The sequence below is a fragment of the Salmo trutta genome, chromosome 19 (assembly GCF_901001165.1).
Source record: "Salmo trutta chromosome 19, fSalTru1.1, whole genome shotgun sequence".
Taxonomy (NCBI): Eukaryota; Metazoa; Chordata; class Actinopteri; order Salmoniformes; family Salmonidae; genus Salmo; species Salmo trutta.
In genome coordinates this window covers 29,888,212-29,903,472 of record NC_042975.1, presented here as the reverse complement: position 1 = coordinate 29,903,472, position 15,261 = coordinate 29,888,212, and the positions used below count along the sequence as shown (strand labels likewise).

Below are 15,261 nucleotides of genomic sequence, written 5' to 3'. Positions count from 1 at the left end.
GACATCTCTGTTTGAGACTATACTGTGGACATCTCTGTTTGAGACTATACTGTGGACATCTGTAAGTCGCTCTGGATAAGAGCGTCGGCTAAATGACTAAAATGTAAATGTAAAATCTCTGTTTGAGGCTATACTGCGGACATCTCTGTTTGAGGCTATACTGCGGACATCTCTGTTTGAGGCTATACTGTGGACATCTCTGTTTGAGGCTATACTGTGGACATCTCTGTTTGAGGCTATACTGTGGACATCTCTGTTTGAGGCTATACTGTGGACATCTCTGTTTGAGGCTATACTGTGGACATCTCTGTTTGAGGCTATACTGTGGACATCTCTGTTTGAGGCTATACTGTGGACATCTCTGTTTGAGACTATACTGTGGACATCTCTGTTTGAGACTATACTGTGGACATCTCTGTTTGAGACTATACTGTGGACATCTCTGTTTGAGACTATACTGTGGACATCTCTGTTTGAGACTATACTGTGGACATCTCTGTTTGAGACTATACTGTGGACATCTCTGTTTGAGACTATACTGTGGACATCTCTGTTTGAGGCTATACTGTGGACATCTCTGTTTGAGGCTATACTGTGGACATTTCTGTTTGAGGCTATACTGTGGACATCTCTGTTTGAGACTATACTGTGGACATCTCTGTTTGAGGCTATACTGTGGACATCTCTGTCATGTTTAAGCGGATGTGCTTTGTGATTATTGACTCTGTGTACTAGCCTGGCAGAGGTTTGTGGGCTGCAATGTGCCCCAGGCGGAAGCCCAGGAACCATGGTGTTAGAAAAGGGATGTGTGGGGAGAGAGAGACAGAAGAAAGGGAGACAGAGAGGGAGTGAGAGAAATGCCAGCGTGTTGTCGTCAGGCCAGAACTAATCTGCTCAGCCGCTCATTTACTGGCCCTCACAGAGAGGAATGTCACCATCCCATCAGAGAGAGCGGGACAGAGGGAGATAATATATAGAGAGTGAGAGAGGGCCCGAGGGAAAGTGAGATAAAGACAGAGAAGGAGAGAGAGGGAGACAGAAATAGAGAGCGTGTGAGGGAGAGAGAGAAAGAGGGAGCATGTGAGGGAGACAGAGAGAGTGAGAGAGACAGAGAGAGTGAGAGAGCTGTCCACCCCCAGATATTAGTCACTGTCTGGAACACAAACCTTTCTGGGCTTGACTTACAGGTTAGAGGACTAAGACGAGAGAGAGAGAGACAGAGAAATGTATGGATGATGAGAGAAGAAGAGAGAGGAAGGAGTGATGTGTGTGTCCACCCTATAGCCTTAGGGCCCATCACTTCAGGTCCCTAAACATGGTCATGGCTGTCTGTGGATTATTGATGGCACTGGGGGCACAGCCACAGCATCCTTCACTGAGGGAGAGAGTGATGGGGAAATGGAGAAATAGGGAGAGAGGTAGAATCATTTACTGCTGCATTATTAAAGTCCCAGTCATCTGTTTTGAGGCCTTGGCGTCTGAGGGGCTACAGTACTAATACTGTAGGTAATGACTGAAAGCCACGGTTATCTTGTCAAATGAGCTACTGCTGCCTGTGAAACTTAACTTGTATGACATTTTACTGCCAAATTGCAGCTGTTTCATGAGGAGGGAAGGGAAAAACATTTGCAGCAGAGAATGACCACTTCATGTTTTTGAATAAAACCAAAAAGTAATTTTCTCCATTGCACTTAACTATTAGTCTGTATAGAAATATCATATGCCTTACCAGAGTGTATGTAGATTACTTTAATTGTCGTTGATATTTGTCGTCCTAGAGGAAATATCATGTGGAAATATCGTTTACATGATTATCGTGGCTGGTGACTCAACTATAATGACATTACATGTCATTATTACATGCTATAATCAGAGCAAAGTGAAGTCACATGAGCACTGACAACAAATGCTTAAACTGTGTACATGACCAATAAACTTTGATTTGATTATCCTATATCTACTGTATATTTGCTATATGGTTTCATGGTTTGGCTTGAGAACTCAGTGTAAGGGCTCTGTTCAATCTGTATCGCTGAAGCGTTACGGATTGCGTAATAGAAAATGAAAACTGCAATATACAACTTTTTGGGTGACCCGACCAAATTCACCTATAAATGTGAGTTTTAGCAACCACGAAATGGCAGAGCGATTTCTGTATAGTGCACCTTTAAAGGTCATTTTTGATTGAGCCGACATATGCAGCGTTTTTGGCAGTGTAGAACCAGAGAAGGCCTAAGGATTTATTTAAAAAATTATACTGAACAAAAATATAAATGCAACATGCAACAATTACAGTTCATATAAGGAAATCAGTCAATTGAAATTAATTAATTGGGCCCTAATCTATGGATTTCACATGACTGGGCAGGGGCACAGCCATGGGTGGGCCTGGGAAGGCATAGGCCCACCCACTTGAGAGTCAGGCCCACTCACTGGGGAGCTCAGAATGAGTTGTTCCCCACAAAAGTTTTTTTTTTACAGACAGAAATACTTCTCAGTTTCATCAGCTGTCCGGGTGGCTGGTCTCAGACGATCCCACAGGTGAAGAAGCTGGATGTGGAGGTCCTGGGCTGGCGTGGTTACACGTGTCTGTGGTTGTGCGACCGGTTAGACGTACTGCCAAAATTACGTTGGAGGCAGCTTATGGTAGAGAAATGAACATTCAATTCTCTGGCAACAGTTCTGGTGGACATTCCTGCAGTCAGCATGCCATTTGCACAGTCCCTCAAAACTTGAGACATCTGTGGCATTGTGTTGTGACAAAACTGCCCATTTTAGATTAGCCTTTTATTGGTACACCTGTAATGATCATGCTGTTTAATCAGCTTCTTGATATGCCACACCTGCCAGGTGGATAGATTATCTTGGCAAAGGAGAAATTCTCACTAGCAGGGATGTAAACAAACCCATCACATTTTGACTTGCAATGGGTGGGACCGTTTAAAGAAGTGACGTGCCTAGACATTTCACTAGTGAGGACAAAAGGAAATAATCAGTGGGTCAAGCAGTAGTTTCCCCATGCTTGGCTCTGCATGGTCAATCTAGGTCTGCAGTGTCCCATACAGCATTTACTGTGATGCAGGCCTCTGCAGACGTCAGAGCAATCATACTTCTAGCGCATCGGGAAGCTCTTATACGCATCCAATAAATTGGTCTGCACCGCATCACTCGTAGTGATTCAGGGCTAACCTCTATAGTCTTCCAGGTAATTACAAGCAACTGACTAAATGAAAAGACCTAACCTCTTCTGAGGTGTTGGAATCTGTTTCCCAGTGCATGACAATAGAAGCTCAGCCAAGATAGCATGAAGTAAAAAGATTGCACTATTTTCACACCTGCATCTCCATCCCGAATCTCCCCCAAACAAAATTACCCTACATTTAGGTTATTATTTATATGTGTATTTCACACTATGTTGAGGTAAAAACCAGAGTATAATGCTTGTATGGATGTCAACGCCAACACATGTTCATGTCATCGTTACCAATCAACTGCATTACAGTTCAAAACTGATTTCTGTGTGCTAGCTATTCTAAAAGCTTATACGAATGGGAGTTAGCATTTAGCAGTCACTTTTTCTAAACCGGAAAAGGGACAACTTCTAAATGTTATGCAGCAATAACCACATTGTGGGCCTGTTGCAACACATAAATCATGACGGATTTGACAAATATCCACTTTGTTAGATCAGATTTGTTGAATGTGCGCCAATCCAGCATCCTTCTATCCCCCACAGTATGAATTCCATTGACCTCTTTACCACATCTATCCAAATTACCCCCCTGATATCTTTCCAGGAGTTCAAACTCATTTCCGTGTCTTTAAAATCCCTACATGAGGTATAAATATCTTTTTTATTTGTGAACTTCTTCTGACAGATTTCCTCAAAGTTCTTGTTTGTTGTCAAGGAAGTAAGTCTGTGTTTATACAGGATGATCAAGATGAACTTCTTTCAAACTTCTTTTCCAAATGATCATCTGGTGAGTGGTACTGTTTTGTTGCAGCTTGCTTGCTGTTAGACATCTCTTTGAAAATAATGACTGTGAAACGTTGTTGCATTTAAACCTCAGATCACCGGTTAGTGTGATGAACGTCATAAAATATTTTTGCAAAGGGAAGTAATAGCTGGTTTATTAATTTCATTTTGGAAATTAAATGGTTGTGCTTTTGTATTGTTCTGATTTCAAGGGGCCTACTGGAGTGAATGGGATGCTTCATCTGTAACGTTATTTGATGCTGTGTGTGACTGCTGTTGCCTGTCTTATCAGCCGTGTCTATGTGTTTGACCAAACCTGTCTCTCCTTCAGCTCTATGGAGTGCACAGGTATTAGCCTACGGTCGCTGTCCATTCAGCACCTAGAGCCTGTCACTGTTGATGTGACACTGTTGTTATTGCTATGGGTGATAGTGTGATAGTGGTGTTAGGCTACCATAGGTTATGTAAACAGTGTTTTTTGTTTTGCTGGTTGCATTATTTTATGCTGTGTGTCATGTTGTGTCCATGCTGAACTGTCACTGTGTGTGCGGCAGCCTGAAGCACGGACAGGCCTGTTTGATTCATTCATAATGTCATCAAAAAGCATTGCTCCTCCTTCACTACAACTAGAATTGTCCAACTACAAAATATACAATATCGGGTTCATTAAGTGATGCTATGTTTTCAGTTATTTTTTTGATTTCTGAGTTTGATACAACGTAATGGAAGATTTTTGGTTCCTCTGAAAGCCTATGTCCTATAGTCATGGTTTGCCACTGGTTTACGGTGAATGCATTCTCCGCTAACGCAGGAACATTGCCTTTAAATTTAAATCCCGCTGTAACGCTGAACTTCCGCCGTGAGGAAATCTCTGAATCAGAGAGGTGCGGGGGGCTGCCTTAATCGACATCCACATCTTTGGTGCCCGGGGAACCCGGAATAGGCTGTGTCGTGCCCTCTTCAAGACTGTCTTGGTGTGTTTAAGACCATGATAGTTTGTTGGTGATGTTAACACCAAGGAACTTGAAGCTCTCAACCTGCTCCACTACAGCCCCGTCGATGAGAATGACGGCATGCTCAGTCCACTTGTTCCTGTAGTCCACAATCATCTCCTTTGTCTTGATAATGTTGAGGGAGAGGTTGTTATCCTGGCAGCACACGGCCATGTCTCTGACCTCCTCCCTATAGGCTGTCTCATCGTTGTCTGTGATCAGTTATACCACTGTTGTGTCGTCGGCAAACTCAATGATGATGTTGGAGTCATGCCTGGCCATGCAGTCATGAGTGAACAGGGAATACAGGAGGGGACTGAGCACGCACCCCTGAGGAGCCCCGGTGTTGAGGATCAGCATGGCGGATGTGTTGTTACCTAAACTTACCTCCTGGGGGCGCCCCGTCAGGAAGTCCAGGATTCAGTTGCAGAGGGGTGTTTAGTCCCAGGGTCCTTAGCTTAGTGATGAGCTTTGAGGGCACTATGGTGTTGAACGCTGTGCTGTAGTCAATGAATAGCATTCTCACATAGGTGTTCCTTTTGTCCATGTGTGAAAGGTGTCGTGTCTTTGGCTATGCCGGATTAAGTGATATGACATGCTAACTTATAAAATGATTTCTCTGTAATTAATATTACCTGATTAAGCTAATCATGTAAATGTAATTAACTAGAAAGTTGGGGCACCACGGAAGAACGTTTATAGAGCTGTTATCTTCCGTATAAACTCTTAAAATACTTAGTAATATTTTACATCGATAGCAGTCAATATTAACCCTTATCTTATTTTCAGTCTCATAATGAAAGTTGTAAATTCTTGGCTATCTTCACGAACCCTGGCTAACAAGTTGAATCAGCAATACAAAATTGGGTTTAATTATTTATTTACTAAATACCTAACTAATCACACAGAATTACAAATACACAGAATACCAATGATGTCATACAGAAAACGTCCCGGTGGACGGAACAGATATGACGGCTGGTTACACAAAGGAAAGGGGGTTGGGCTTGAATGAAATAGCGGGAAGACTTAGGAACCACAAACAGCAGCTATGCTATCGTAAATACATTATCTTATGCATTCTAAATTACCGCCCATTTGGAAAAGGAAAATGCAATAAATATTTACTCTGAGCTGCGCTTCGGTAGATTGGTCGTAGATGCTGGCCGGGTTGGCCAACAGATCTTCCTGTACTCGGAACAATGTCTCTGGTGGTAAATTGGATACGTGGTGTTATCTTCGTCTGTTTGTTAGACTGGATCCGTCGTCCGTCCTTTCCTAGCCCACGTCGACAGCGGCAGCTGCTAACTCAACGGCTAGGAAGTATCACTTCTGTAGTGAATAAGCTCAAAGTTCATACCAGTTCATACCATAGCTCACGCCAAGGTTGGCTTAGTTCTGTTCTTGACATGTGTGTCCTTCTAACGTAGAGGCTGCAGACCTCACGTACTGGAACTACCTGGTTATCTTTTCGTCAAAGGCTTATATAGTGGAGAGGGGGGAAGGGTGTGTTTCATCGTTTATAACCCCTCCTCTTCACAGGGGTGGGCCACTGATCAAGCAGGGCACTTTCCTTATGAAAACCCAAATCTCTCATTTGGAAGCTAAAATTACATTTAATCTCCTAACAAACCATTTCAATATCAAACATTTCAATTGCATAACAATTCCATGTGACTCTGATAACTAGAGGGTGTATACTTTCCCAGGTACAGTTTATGTCGTCCTGTCATCAGTCATAATGTCACAGATAACAATGAACTGACATCCATACTCATTACGTTATCAAGCATATTTCCAACTGGTTTTATTACCAAAATATGGTTCCTTTCCCCATTTGTTTGATGTTCCCAGACTCTCTATATTTAACAGGACAGCAGTCCTTCAGTAGGGTCAGTAAGAGAGGGGAAGGGAGAAAGGTACTTATGGGGGGGTCATAAACCTTACCCACAGGCCAACGTCATGACAAAGGGCAGTGTGGAGTGCAATAGAGGTTGCATCATCAGTGGATCTGTTGGGGCGGTATGCAAATTGCAGTGGGTCTAGGGTTTCTGGGATAATGGTGTTGATGTGAGCCATCTCCAGCCTTTCAAAGCACTTCATGGCTACAGACGTGAGTGCTACGGGTAGGTACGGGCAATTCCTTTGACCTCATGGCTTGGTTTTTGCTCTGACATGCACTGTCAACTGTGGGACCTTATATAGACATGTGGTGTGTCTGAATACTTTCCGAAGGCACTGTATAACTTCTGTGTGTTCAACACTGTATAGATAGACTGTTGTTCTTAGAGAGGTGATGAGTTGTACTCTATGACGGTTTTTCCTTTCCATTGTCTGTCTCTGAATCAATGTGCTCAGTGAAATGTGGTGTAACAGTTAGCCAATATATAAATAAATTCTTAACTTCTTACTTGCTCAACACATCACAAATTGCCAAATTCTCATTCTTTGTGCAATACTCCTGTTCGCTGCAGCAGATTCAGCTATTTTGCTCTTAAGCAAATTCTTACATTGATTCGATCATAGATTACTTAACGTTCCAATATTAACCTCTCTGGGACATCTGGGACGCTAGCATCCCACCCGCGGTACACACTATCAACAGCCAGTGAAATACAACAAAAATCTCATAATTCAAATTTCTCAAACATACAAGTATTATACACCATTTTAAAAATAAGATTCTCCTTAATCCAATCACAGTGTCCGATTTCAAAAAGGCTTCACGGCAAAAGCATAACATTAGATTATGTTAGGACAGTGCCTAAACAAGAAAAAGCACACAGCCATTTTCCAAGCAAGGAGAGGCTTCACAAAAACCAGAAATACAGCTAAAATGAATCACTAACCTTTGATGATCTTCATCAGATGACACTCCCAGGACTCAATGTTACACAATACATGTATGTTTTGCTTGATAAAGTTCATATTTATATCCATAAACCCCATTTTACATTGGCGCGTGATGTTCAGAAAATGTATTCCCTCAAACTTCCGGTGAATGAGCACATCAATTTACAAAAATACTCATCATAAACGTTGATAAACTTTACAACAGTTATTGAAAGAATTATAGATACACTTCTCCTTAATGCAACCGCTGTGTCAGATTTTAAAATAGCTTTACGGCGAAAGCACATTTTTCAATATTCTGAGTACAGAGCTCAGCCATCAAAGCTAGCTATACAGTTACACGCCAAGTTCTGGAGTCAACTAAACTCAGAATTAGTATTATAAATGTTCACTTACCTTTGCTGATCTTCGTCGGAATGCACTCCCAGGACTCCCACTTCCACAAGAAATGTTTGTTTTGTTCGATAAACTCCATATTTATGTCCAAATACCTCCGTTTTGTCCGCGCGTTCAGATCACTAATCCAAAGGCATAACGCAAGTGCGCAAAACCAGAGATGAAAAGTCGATGTTTACAATCAATCCTTAGGGTCTTTTTAACATAAATCTTCGATAATATTCCAACCAGACAATAGCGTATTCATTACAGAGGAAAAAGAAGGAAGGGCGCTTGGGTGCCCGCGCAGTAAACAACTTCTTGGTCCCAGGCTTGAGTCAGCTCCTGTTCTCTGCCCAGTAACAGTAGAAGCATAAAACAAGGTTCTAAAGACTGTTGACATCTAGTGGAAGCCTTAGGAAGTGCAAAATGACCCCACAAACACTGTAGTTTGAATAGGGATTAGATAGAAAAACTACAAGTCACTTCCTGGTTGGATTTTTTTCTCAGGTTTTTGCCAACCATATGAGTTCTGTTGTACTCACAGACATCATTCAAACAGTTTTAGAAACTTCAGAGTGTTTCCTATCCGAATCTACTAATAATATGCATATCCTACCTTCTGGGCCCGAGTAGCAGGCAGTTTAATTTGGACATGTTATTCATCTGAATTTCTGAATACTGCCCCCTGTCACCAAGAAGTTAATACTAACATGCCACTTAGAATGCATTCCCTATACAACATATTCCTTAATAAGTGGTAGTCTATGCTATGGATATTGGAACAGAGCATATGGAGCCCAATGGCATTCATACCCAGACCTCGGTCGATAGAAGGGTAGTTCCACGAAATTAGTGTCTTTTATTTTAAGTAGAAATTGTGCACAAATATGTCATTTTAAAAGCCTGTTATTTACATTTACGTAATTTAGCAGACACTCTTATCCAGAGCGACTTACAGTAGTGAATGCATACATTTCTTTTTTTTTGTACTGGCCCCCCATGGGAATCAAACCCACAACCCTGGCGTTGCACACACCATGCTCTACCAACTGAGCCACAGGGAAGGCTATTATTTTAATTGAAGTGCCCTTTAGTGTAGACCACATGGAAAGTTCAATAAAACATTTTTTTTAAATTCAGTTTTCACCATCATTATAAAAAGCCCTAGATATTTTGTGGTTTGACAAAGTCATTTCTGAAGATTATTATTTATTTCATGTGATTTAGTGATTCATAAAAACTGTCCCTTGTTTTAAGATCAACCCTGTTACGTGAACTGAACTTTCGTTTTAATATGGTGAAACTATGCTTTTAAAAAATTATTATTCAAAGGAAACATTGAACATCTAATAGTCAAATCATAGTGTTAAAGCAGGTGAGCTGGTTCTGGCCCTCTTCTTTTTGGGTCGAGCATAACACGCCAATGTTAGCCACAGATAGACAGGCTAGAAACGTTTTCACAATTTCAATTGTTTTGTGAAGCTTGTATTCCCCCAGTCACAATGGGATTTATAACTGAATTACGTTGAAATCGTTAACCCTGTTTGGTATTTAACCTCTTGAGATGGGAAAACATTATTATTATTATTTTTTAACAAGTTACACTACTTGAAAGGCACCTAATTGGTAGAACCACCCAGAAGTCTGTTGGAATGATGTCTCGTTATGTTTTGGTACTCTGCTTTTGACAAAAAGATGGCAATGATATATTATTCCTATCACAGGCCCTAATTTAATGTTCAGTTGGAAGAACTTTAAGGACAGCATATTTGCTTCTCTATTGCCCTATTGTCTTTCTGTAATAACTCATTATTACGTTATTTTAATCATGAATAGATGTGCAGCATAAGCACCATAATGCTTGAAAGATGGCCGCTGTGGCCGTTAAGGGCACTCAGTCACAACTCTTAGGGAAAAGAAAATAAGACCCATTTATAACCCCCATGGATATTAACCAGCGTCTTTTTGGTCTTCCCTCGGCCTCTTATCCAGGTACAAGGAGCTGGTGACGGGTACGAGGGCCAGACGAATCATCGCCATCTTATGGATCCTGTCTTTCGTCATCGGCCTCATCCCATTCCTGGGTTGGAACCTGAAGGTGACTTCCTGCTGTCAGAATGTCTCCAGCAGCCTGATGAATGGCAAGTCTTTGGGGGACAATGCCAGTACCACCATCCCCCCCCTGGTGGACGATCTGGGCAGTGCAGGTGACTTCCTGAGCAGCTGCAAGCTTACCTGCCTGTTTGAGAGTGTGGTGGACATGCACTACATGGTCTACTTCAACTTCTTCGGCTGCGTCCTGCCTCCTCTGTTTATCATGCTGGGCATCTATGTGAAGATCTTCACCGTGGCCCGCAAGCAGATGCACCAGATTGAACTCAAGTGCTCAGTGAGCAGCAATGGGGACAGCCACCATCACGGGCTCCTGCAACGCGAGATCCGTGCCGCCAAGTCTCTGTCCATCATTGTGGGGCTGTTTGCCCTCTGCTGGCTGCCCGTGCACATCCTCAACTGCCTGACCCTGTTCTACAAGGACCTGTGCAAGCCGGCCCCCGTCATGTACATAGCCATCATGCTGTCACATGCCAACTCAGCCGTCAACCCCGTTATCTACGCCTACCGCATCCAGGACTTCAGGAACACCTTCCGAAAGATCCTGACGCGTCACGTCCTATGTCAGAAGGAGGAGCCTTACCTCCACTCCTCCAATGGGAGCAGGCGGAACAGAGACCAGATCCACATGACCATTGACCCTTTACTCTGAGGGGTGGGGCTACAGGGGGCATGACCCTTTACTGTAAGGGCAGACACCAGGGTTCGTGAGGCGACTAGCCCCGCCTACATAACTTTACTTCAAGGGTGGGGCCACAGTCCGGGGGTATGACTCAAGGAGAGCCCCAACCCCCCAAAACACTATCTGTGTTCATGTTATTGTTGTATTGTATTCTTGAATTACATTTTAAGTGAGATTATAAATGTTTACAGAACAAAGAGAGTGGGTATGTTGGAATGTGAAACTGAATAGATTATCTGCCTTGAATGGGGAGCATTGCTTATGAGTTAAGATGAGTATCAGGGGCCAGGTGATGAAAAGGTAGCCTGGTCCCAGATCTGTATGTGCTGTCTTGCCCACTCCTATAGGTCATTGTCATGGCCATAGGAGTTGGCAAGACACCGCAAACACATCTGGGACCAGGCTAGTGAAAAGCAGGCAAGAGTCTTATTTACTTTAAAGCTGGAATCCGTATTAGGTAAAACTGCCACGTCCTTTTGCAATTTACAACAACAAAGAAGTTACTTCAAACAACGAACACAGTTTTTTTTCCCTCTGATATAATTTCACGTGCATTGGAACAGCCACGATGCTGGATGCTTCTGTCCTCTGTTTCATCAACAAAACAAAACAATAACAAATGCGCTGGGGTGAACAATGGCACAGTTCACCTTCTGATTTCAACTGTTAAGGATTTTATTTTTATTTTTCAAAGCTAACTGGATTTTCAGGACTGTGAAATTAATCCATTACTACAAGATAACACATCATTTACCATTCCTACACATTAACCATAACTCAAAACATTGCTTTTTCTAAGCCTTAACTTTTCAAAATAATATACATCAATTGTTCAACTTTTTTTTACCAATGTTTGGTATTTTATTTATGGTCATGTAGCAAAATGTTTTAAAACCTGGCTGAGGTGTGTACTGTATTGTTCATCATGGGCTACATCGCACTTGCTCAGTACAGGTCTTGTGTAAAAAACAGACATAGGAAAGTCTGCCCAGTGGAACAATTTACAACTGCAACATCACCAAAATCTCCAGTGAGAGGGCATAACACACACGCAACACAGCTAGATGGGGAAAAGTATTTTTAAACATTATATAAACTTGTGGAGTGTTATTGTGCTCTGCTTGAATTTAGCAAATGTCATGGCTTCTTTAGTGTCATGGAGAAAGCTCAGGAATATACAGAATGTGGTGAGGAAGACAGACTGAGTCGTGAAAAAATACATCTGAAATTCACAGACACAGGATATTTGGAGGTTGAGACGTCTGGCAAGAAAATAATATATAAATCATCACTCACAAATACAGTTGAAGTCAGAAGTTTACATACACTTAGGTTGGAGTCATTAAAACTCGTTTTTCAACCACTCCACAAATGTCTTGTTAACAAACTATAGTTTTGGCAAGTCGGTTAGGACATCTACTTTGTGCATTACATAAGCAATTTTTCCAACAATTGTTTAAAGACAGATTATTTCACTTATAATTCACTGGATCACAATTCCAGTAGGTCAGAAGTTTACATACACTAAGTTGACTGTGCCTTTAAACAGCTTGGAAAATTCCAGAAAAGGATGGCATGGCTTTCGAAGCTTCTGACAGACTAATTGACATCATTTGAGTCAATTGGAGGTGTACCTGTGGATTTATTTCAAGGCCTACCTTCAAACTCAGTGCCTCTTTGCTTGACATCATGGGAAAATCAAAAGAAATCAGCCAAGACCTCAGAAAACAAATTGTAGACCTCCACAAGTCTGGTTCATCCTTGGAAGCAATTTCCAAATGCCTGAAGGTACCACGTTCATCTGTACAAACAACAGTACACAAGTATAAACACCATGGGACCACACAGCCGTCATACCGCTCAGGAAGGAGACGCGTTCTGTCTCCTAAAGATGAACGTACTTTGGTGTGAAAAGTGCAAATCTATCCCAGAACAACAGCAAAGGACCCTGTGAAGATGCTGGAGGAAACAGGTACAAAAGTATCTATATCCACAGTAAAACGAGTCCTATATTGACATAACCTGAAAGGCCACTCAGCAAGGAAGAAGCCACTGCTCCAAAACTGCCATAAAAAAGCCAGACTACGGTTTGCAACTGCACATGGGAACAAAGATCGTACTTTTTTAACAAATGTCCTATTGTCTGATGAAACAAAAATATAACTGTTTGGCCATAATGACCATCATTATTTTTGGAGGAAAAAGGGGGAGGCTTGCAGGTCGAAGAACACCATCCCAACCGTGAAACACGGGGGTAGCAGCATCGTGTTGTGGGGGTGCTTTGCTGCAGGAGGGACTGGTGCACTTCACAAAATAGATGGCATCATGAGGAAGGAAGGAAAAATATGTGGAAATATTGAAGCAACATCTCAAGACATCAGTCAGGAAGTTAAAGCTTGGTCGCAAATGGGTCTTCCAAATGGACAATGACCCCAAGCATACATCCAAGTTGTGGCAAAATGGCTTAAGGACAACAAAGTCAAGGTATTGGAGTGGCCATCACAAAGTCCTGACCTCAATCCTACAGAAAATTTGTGGGCAGAACTGAAAAACTATGTGCGAGCAAGGAGGCCTACAAACCTGACTCAGTTACACCAGCTCTGTCAAGAGGAATGGGCCAAAATTCACCCAATTTATTGTGGGAAGCTTGTGGAAGGCTACCCACAATGTTTGACACAAGTTAAACAATTAAAAGGCAATGCTACCAAATACTAATTGAGTGTATGTAAACTTCTGACCCACTGGGAATGTGATGAAAGAAATAAAAATGAAATAAATCATTCTCTCTACTATTATTCTGACATTTCACATTCTTAAAATAAAGTGATGATCCTAACTGACCTAAAACAGGGAATTTTTACTAGGATTAAATGTCAGGAATTATCAAAAACTGAATTTAAATGTATTTTGGTAAGGTGTATGTAAACTTCCGACTTCAACTGGATATGCCTCATTATTTGAAAGGTTGATTATTACTTACTCATGACATCCCTTTTTAAAATGAAAGATTTACATTATTATTTCTGACAAAATTACTTATTTTAGGGATTTACTGTAGCCTAAATCATATGGGAAAACAAATCTAGGATACCCTCTTCCCTTGGCATCCCTAGAAGGGCCATTATACAACCCTAACATGGAAACACACACCCCTCACATGAACACAGCTCTAATCATTTGCCTAAATGTCTCTCTGTAACAAAAGGAGAAGAGAGAGAGGCTGGCGTCTCCACATGGACACTGGGATTTAAGTGTCACCTCCTGAAACAAACCAGGTGGCTTCTAATACTCAATACTTTCAGACTGTAACCACTTCCACTGCATACTGTCTTTCCTTGTCCTCTAGAGCCATGTGGCTCCACCCCCCTCACTCAGTCAGAACTCCTAAATTCACCACTTCACTACACCAAGCCAAATCAGTCAACACAATGCTGAGGAGGTCCCTCTTTATTGAACGAATCAAGGATCCAGGGTTCGGGTCCATTCTGAATTGAGTTGCGGAAATAGAAAGTAGGATTAAATTAAATTCAAATGGGTTATTTATTCTGAATTGCTTTGAATTATATTCTACTTCCTTCAATTCAAAGCCAATTCATGGTTTGAATTGAAATAAATTCAAATAATCCAAATTGACCCCAACCCTGCTAGGAACACTTAAGCCTAACTAAATTGTAGGGGGCTGACAAGTTCTTGTTCTGTGAAAGACAAAAACATGCTTCGTCAGTGTTAGAGTGTCATTGTGGTATTGTAACTGTGAGTCTGAGACAGATCTGTTAAATAGACGGTGCATCGCTCTTGGTTTGAGTTTCTAGATGTCTCTCTCTACTTGACCACCCAACGTATGGTCTTGCACATGTTTCCAGTGTGAAGATAGAAAACCAAACCTCAAAATAATTCCAGTTTAACGAGACTCAGTTTGGACATAATGGCACACAATTGGTGCTAAAACGAAGGTGGTTTTCACCTCTGCTATGAGAAGAGCCATCCTTGGTGTGGTCAGATGAGGATTTAAATGCACTGACATTTTAGATAAGGCTATTACATTTTTATGCTTTAAGATTAAAATGTGTTGTATAGTGTTTTTCGAGTGTTCACAAGGTTAAAGAGATTAAACGGGATCTTAAGCACTTACAAATTCGTACTATATTGTACAAATTGGAGGGGACCCATTTTGGCTCATGAGTGCAACTTATACAAAACCTCTGTAGCATTACTAACTTTTATAAGGAATTTAAGACAAGCATTGTCTTATCACTGGGGTCCAACAA

General features: G+C 41.6%; 1 protein-coding gene across 1 annotated transcript in view; it reads left to right on the top strand.

The window, feature by feature from the left end:
* Positions 1 to 12,267, top strand: part of adora2b (adenosine A2b receptor) — a gene marked incomplete at its 5' end in the record, with an annotated part of 29,588 nt that extends 17,321 nt beyond the window's left edge. Inside the window, one exon of the mRNA XM_029701871.1 lies at positions 10,192 to 12,267. Within this exon, the coding sequence (XP_029557731.1) occupies positions 10,192 to 10,963 (772 nt within the window). The remainder of the gene's footprint in view (positions 1 to 10,191) is intronic.
* Positions 12,268 to 15,261: the final 2,994 nt, after the last annotated feature.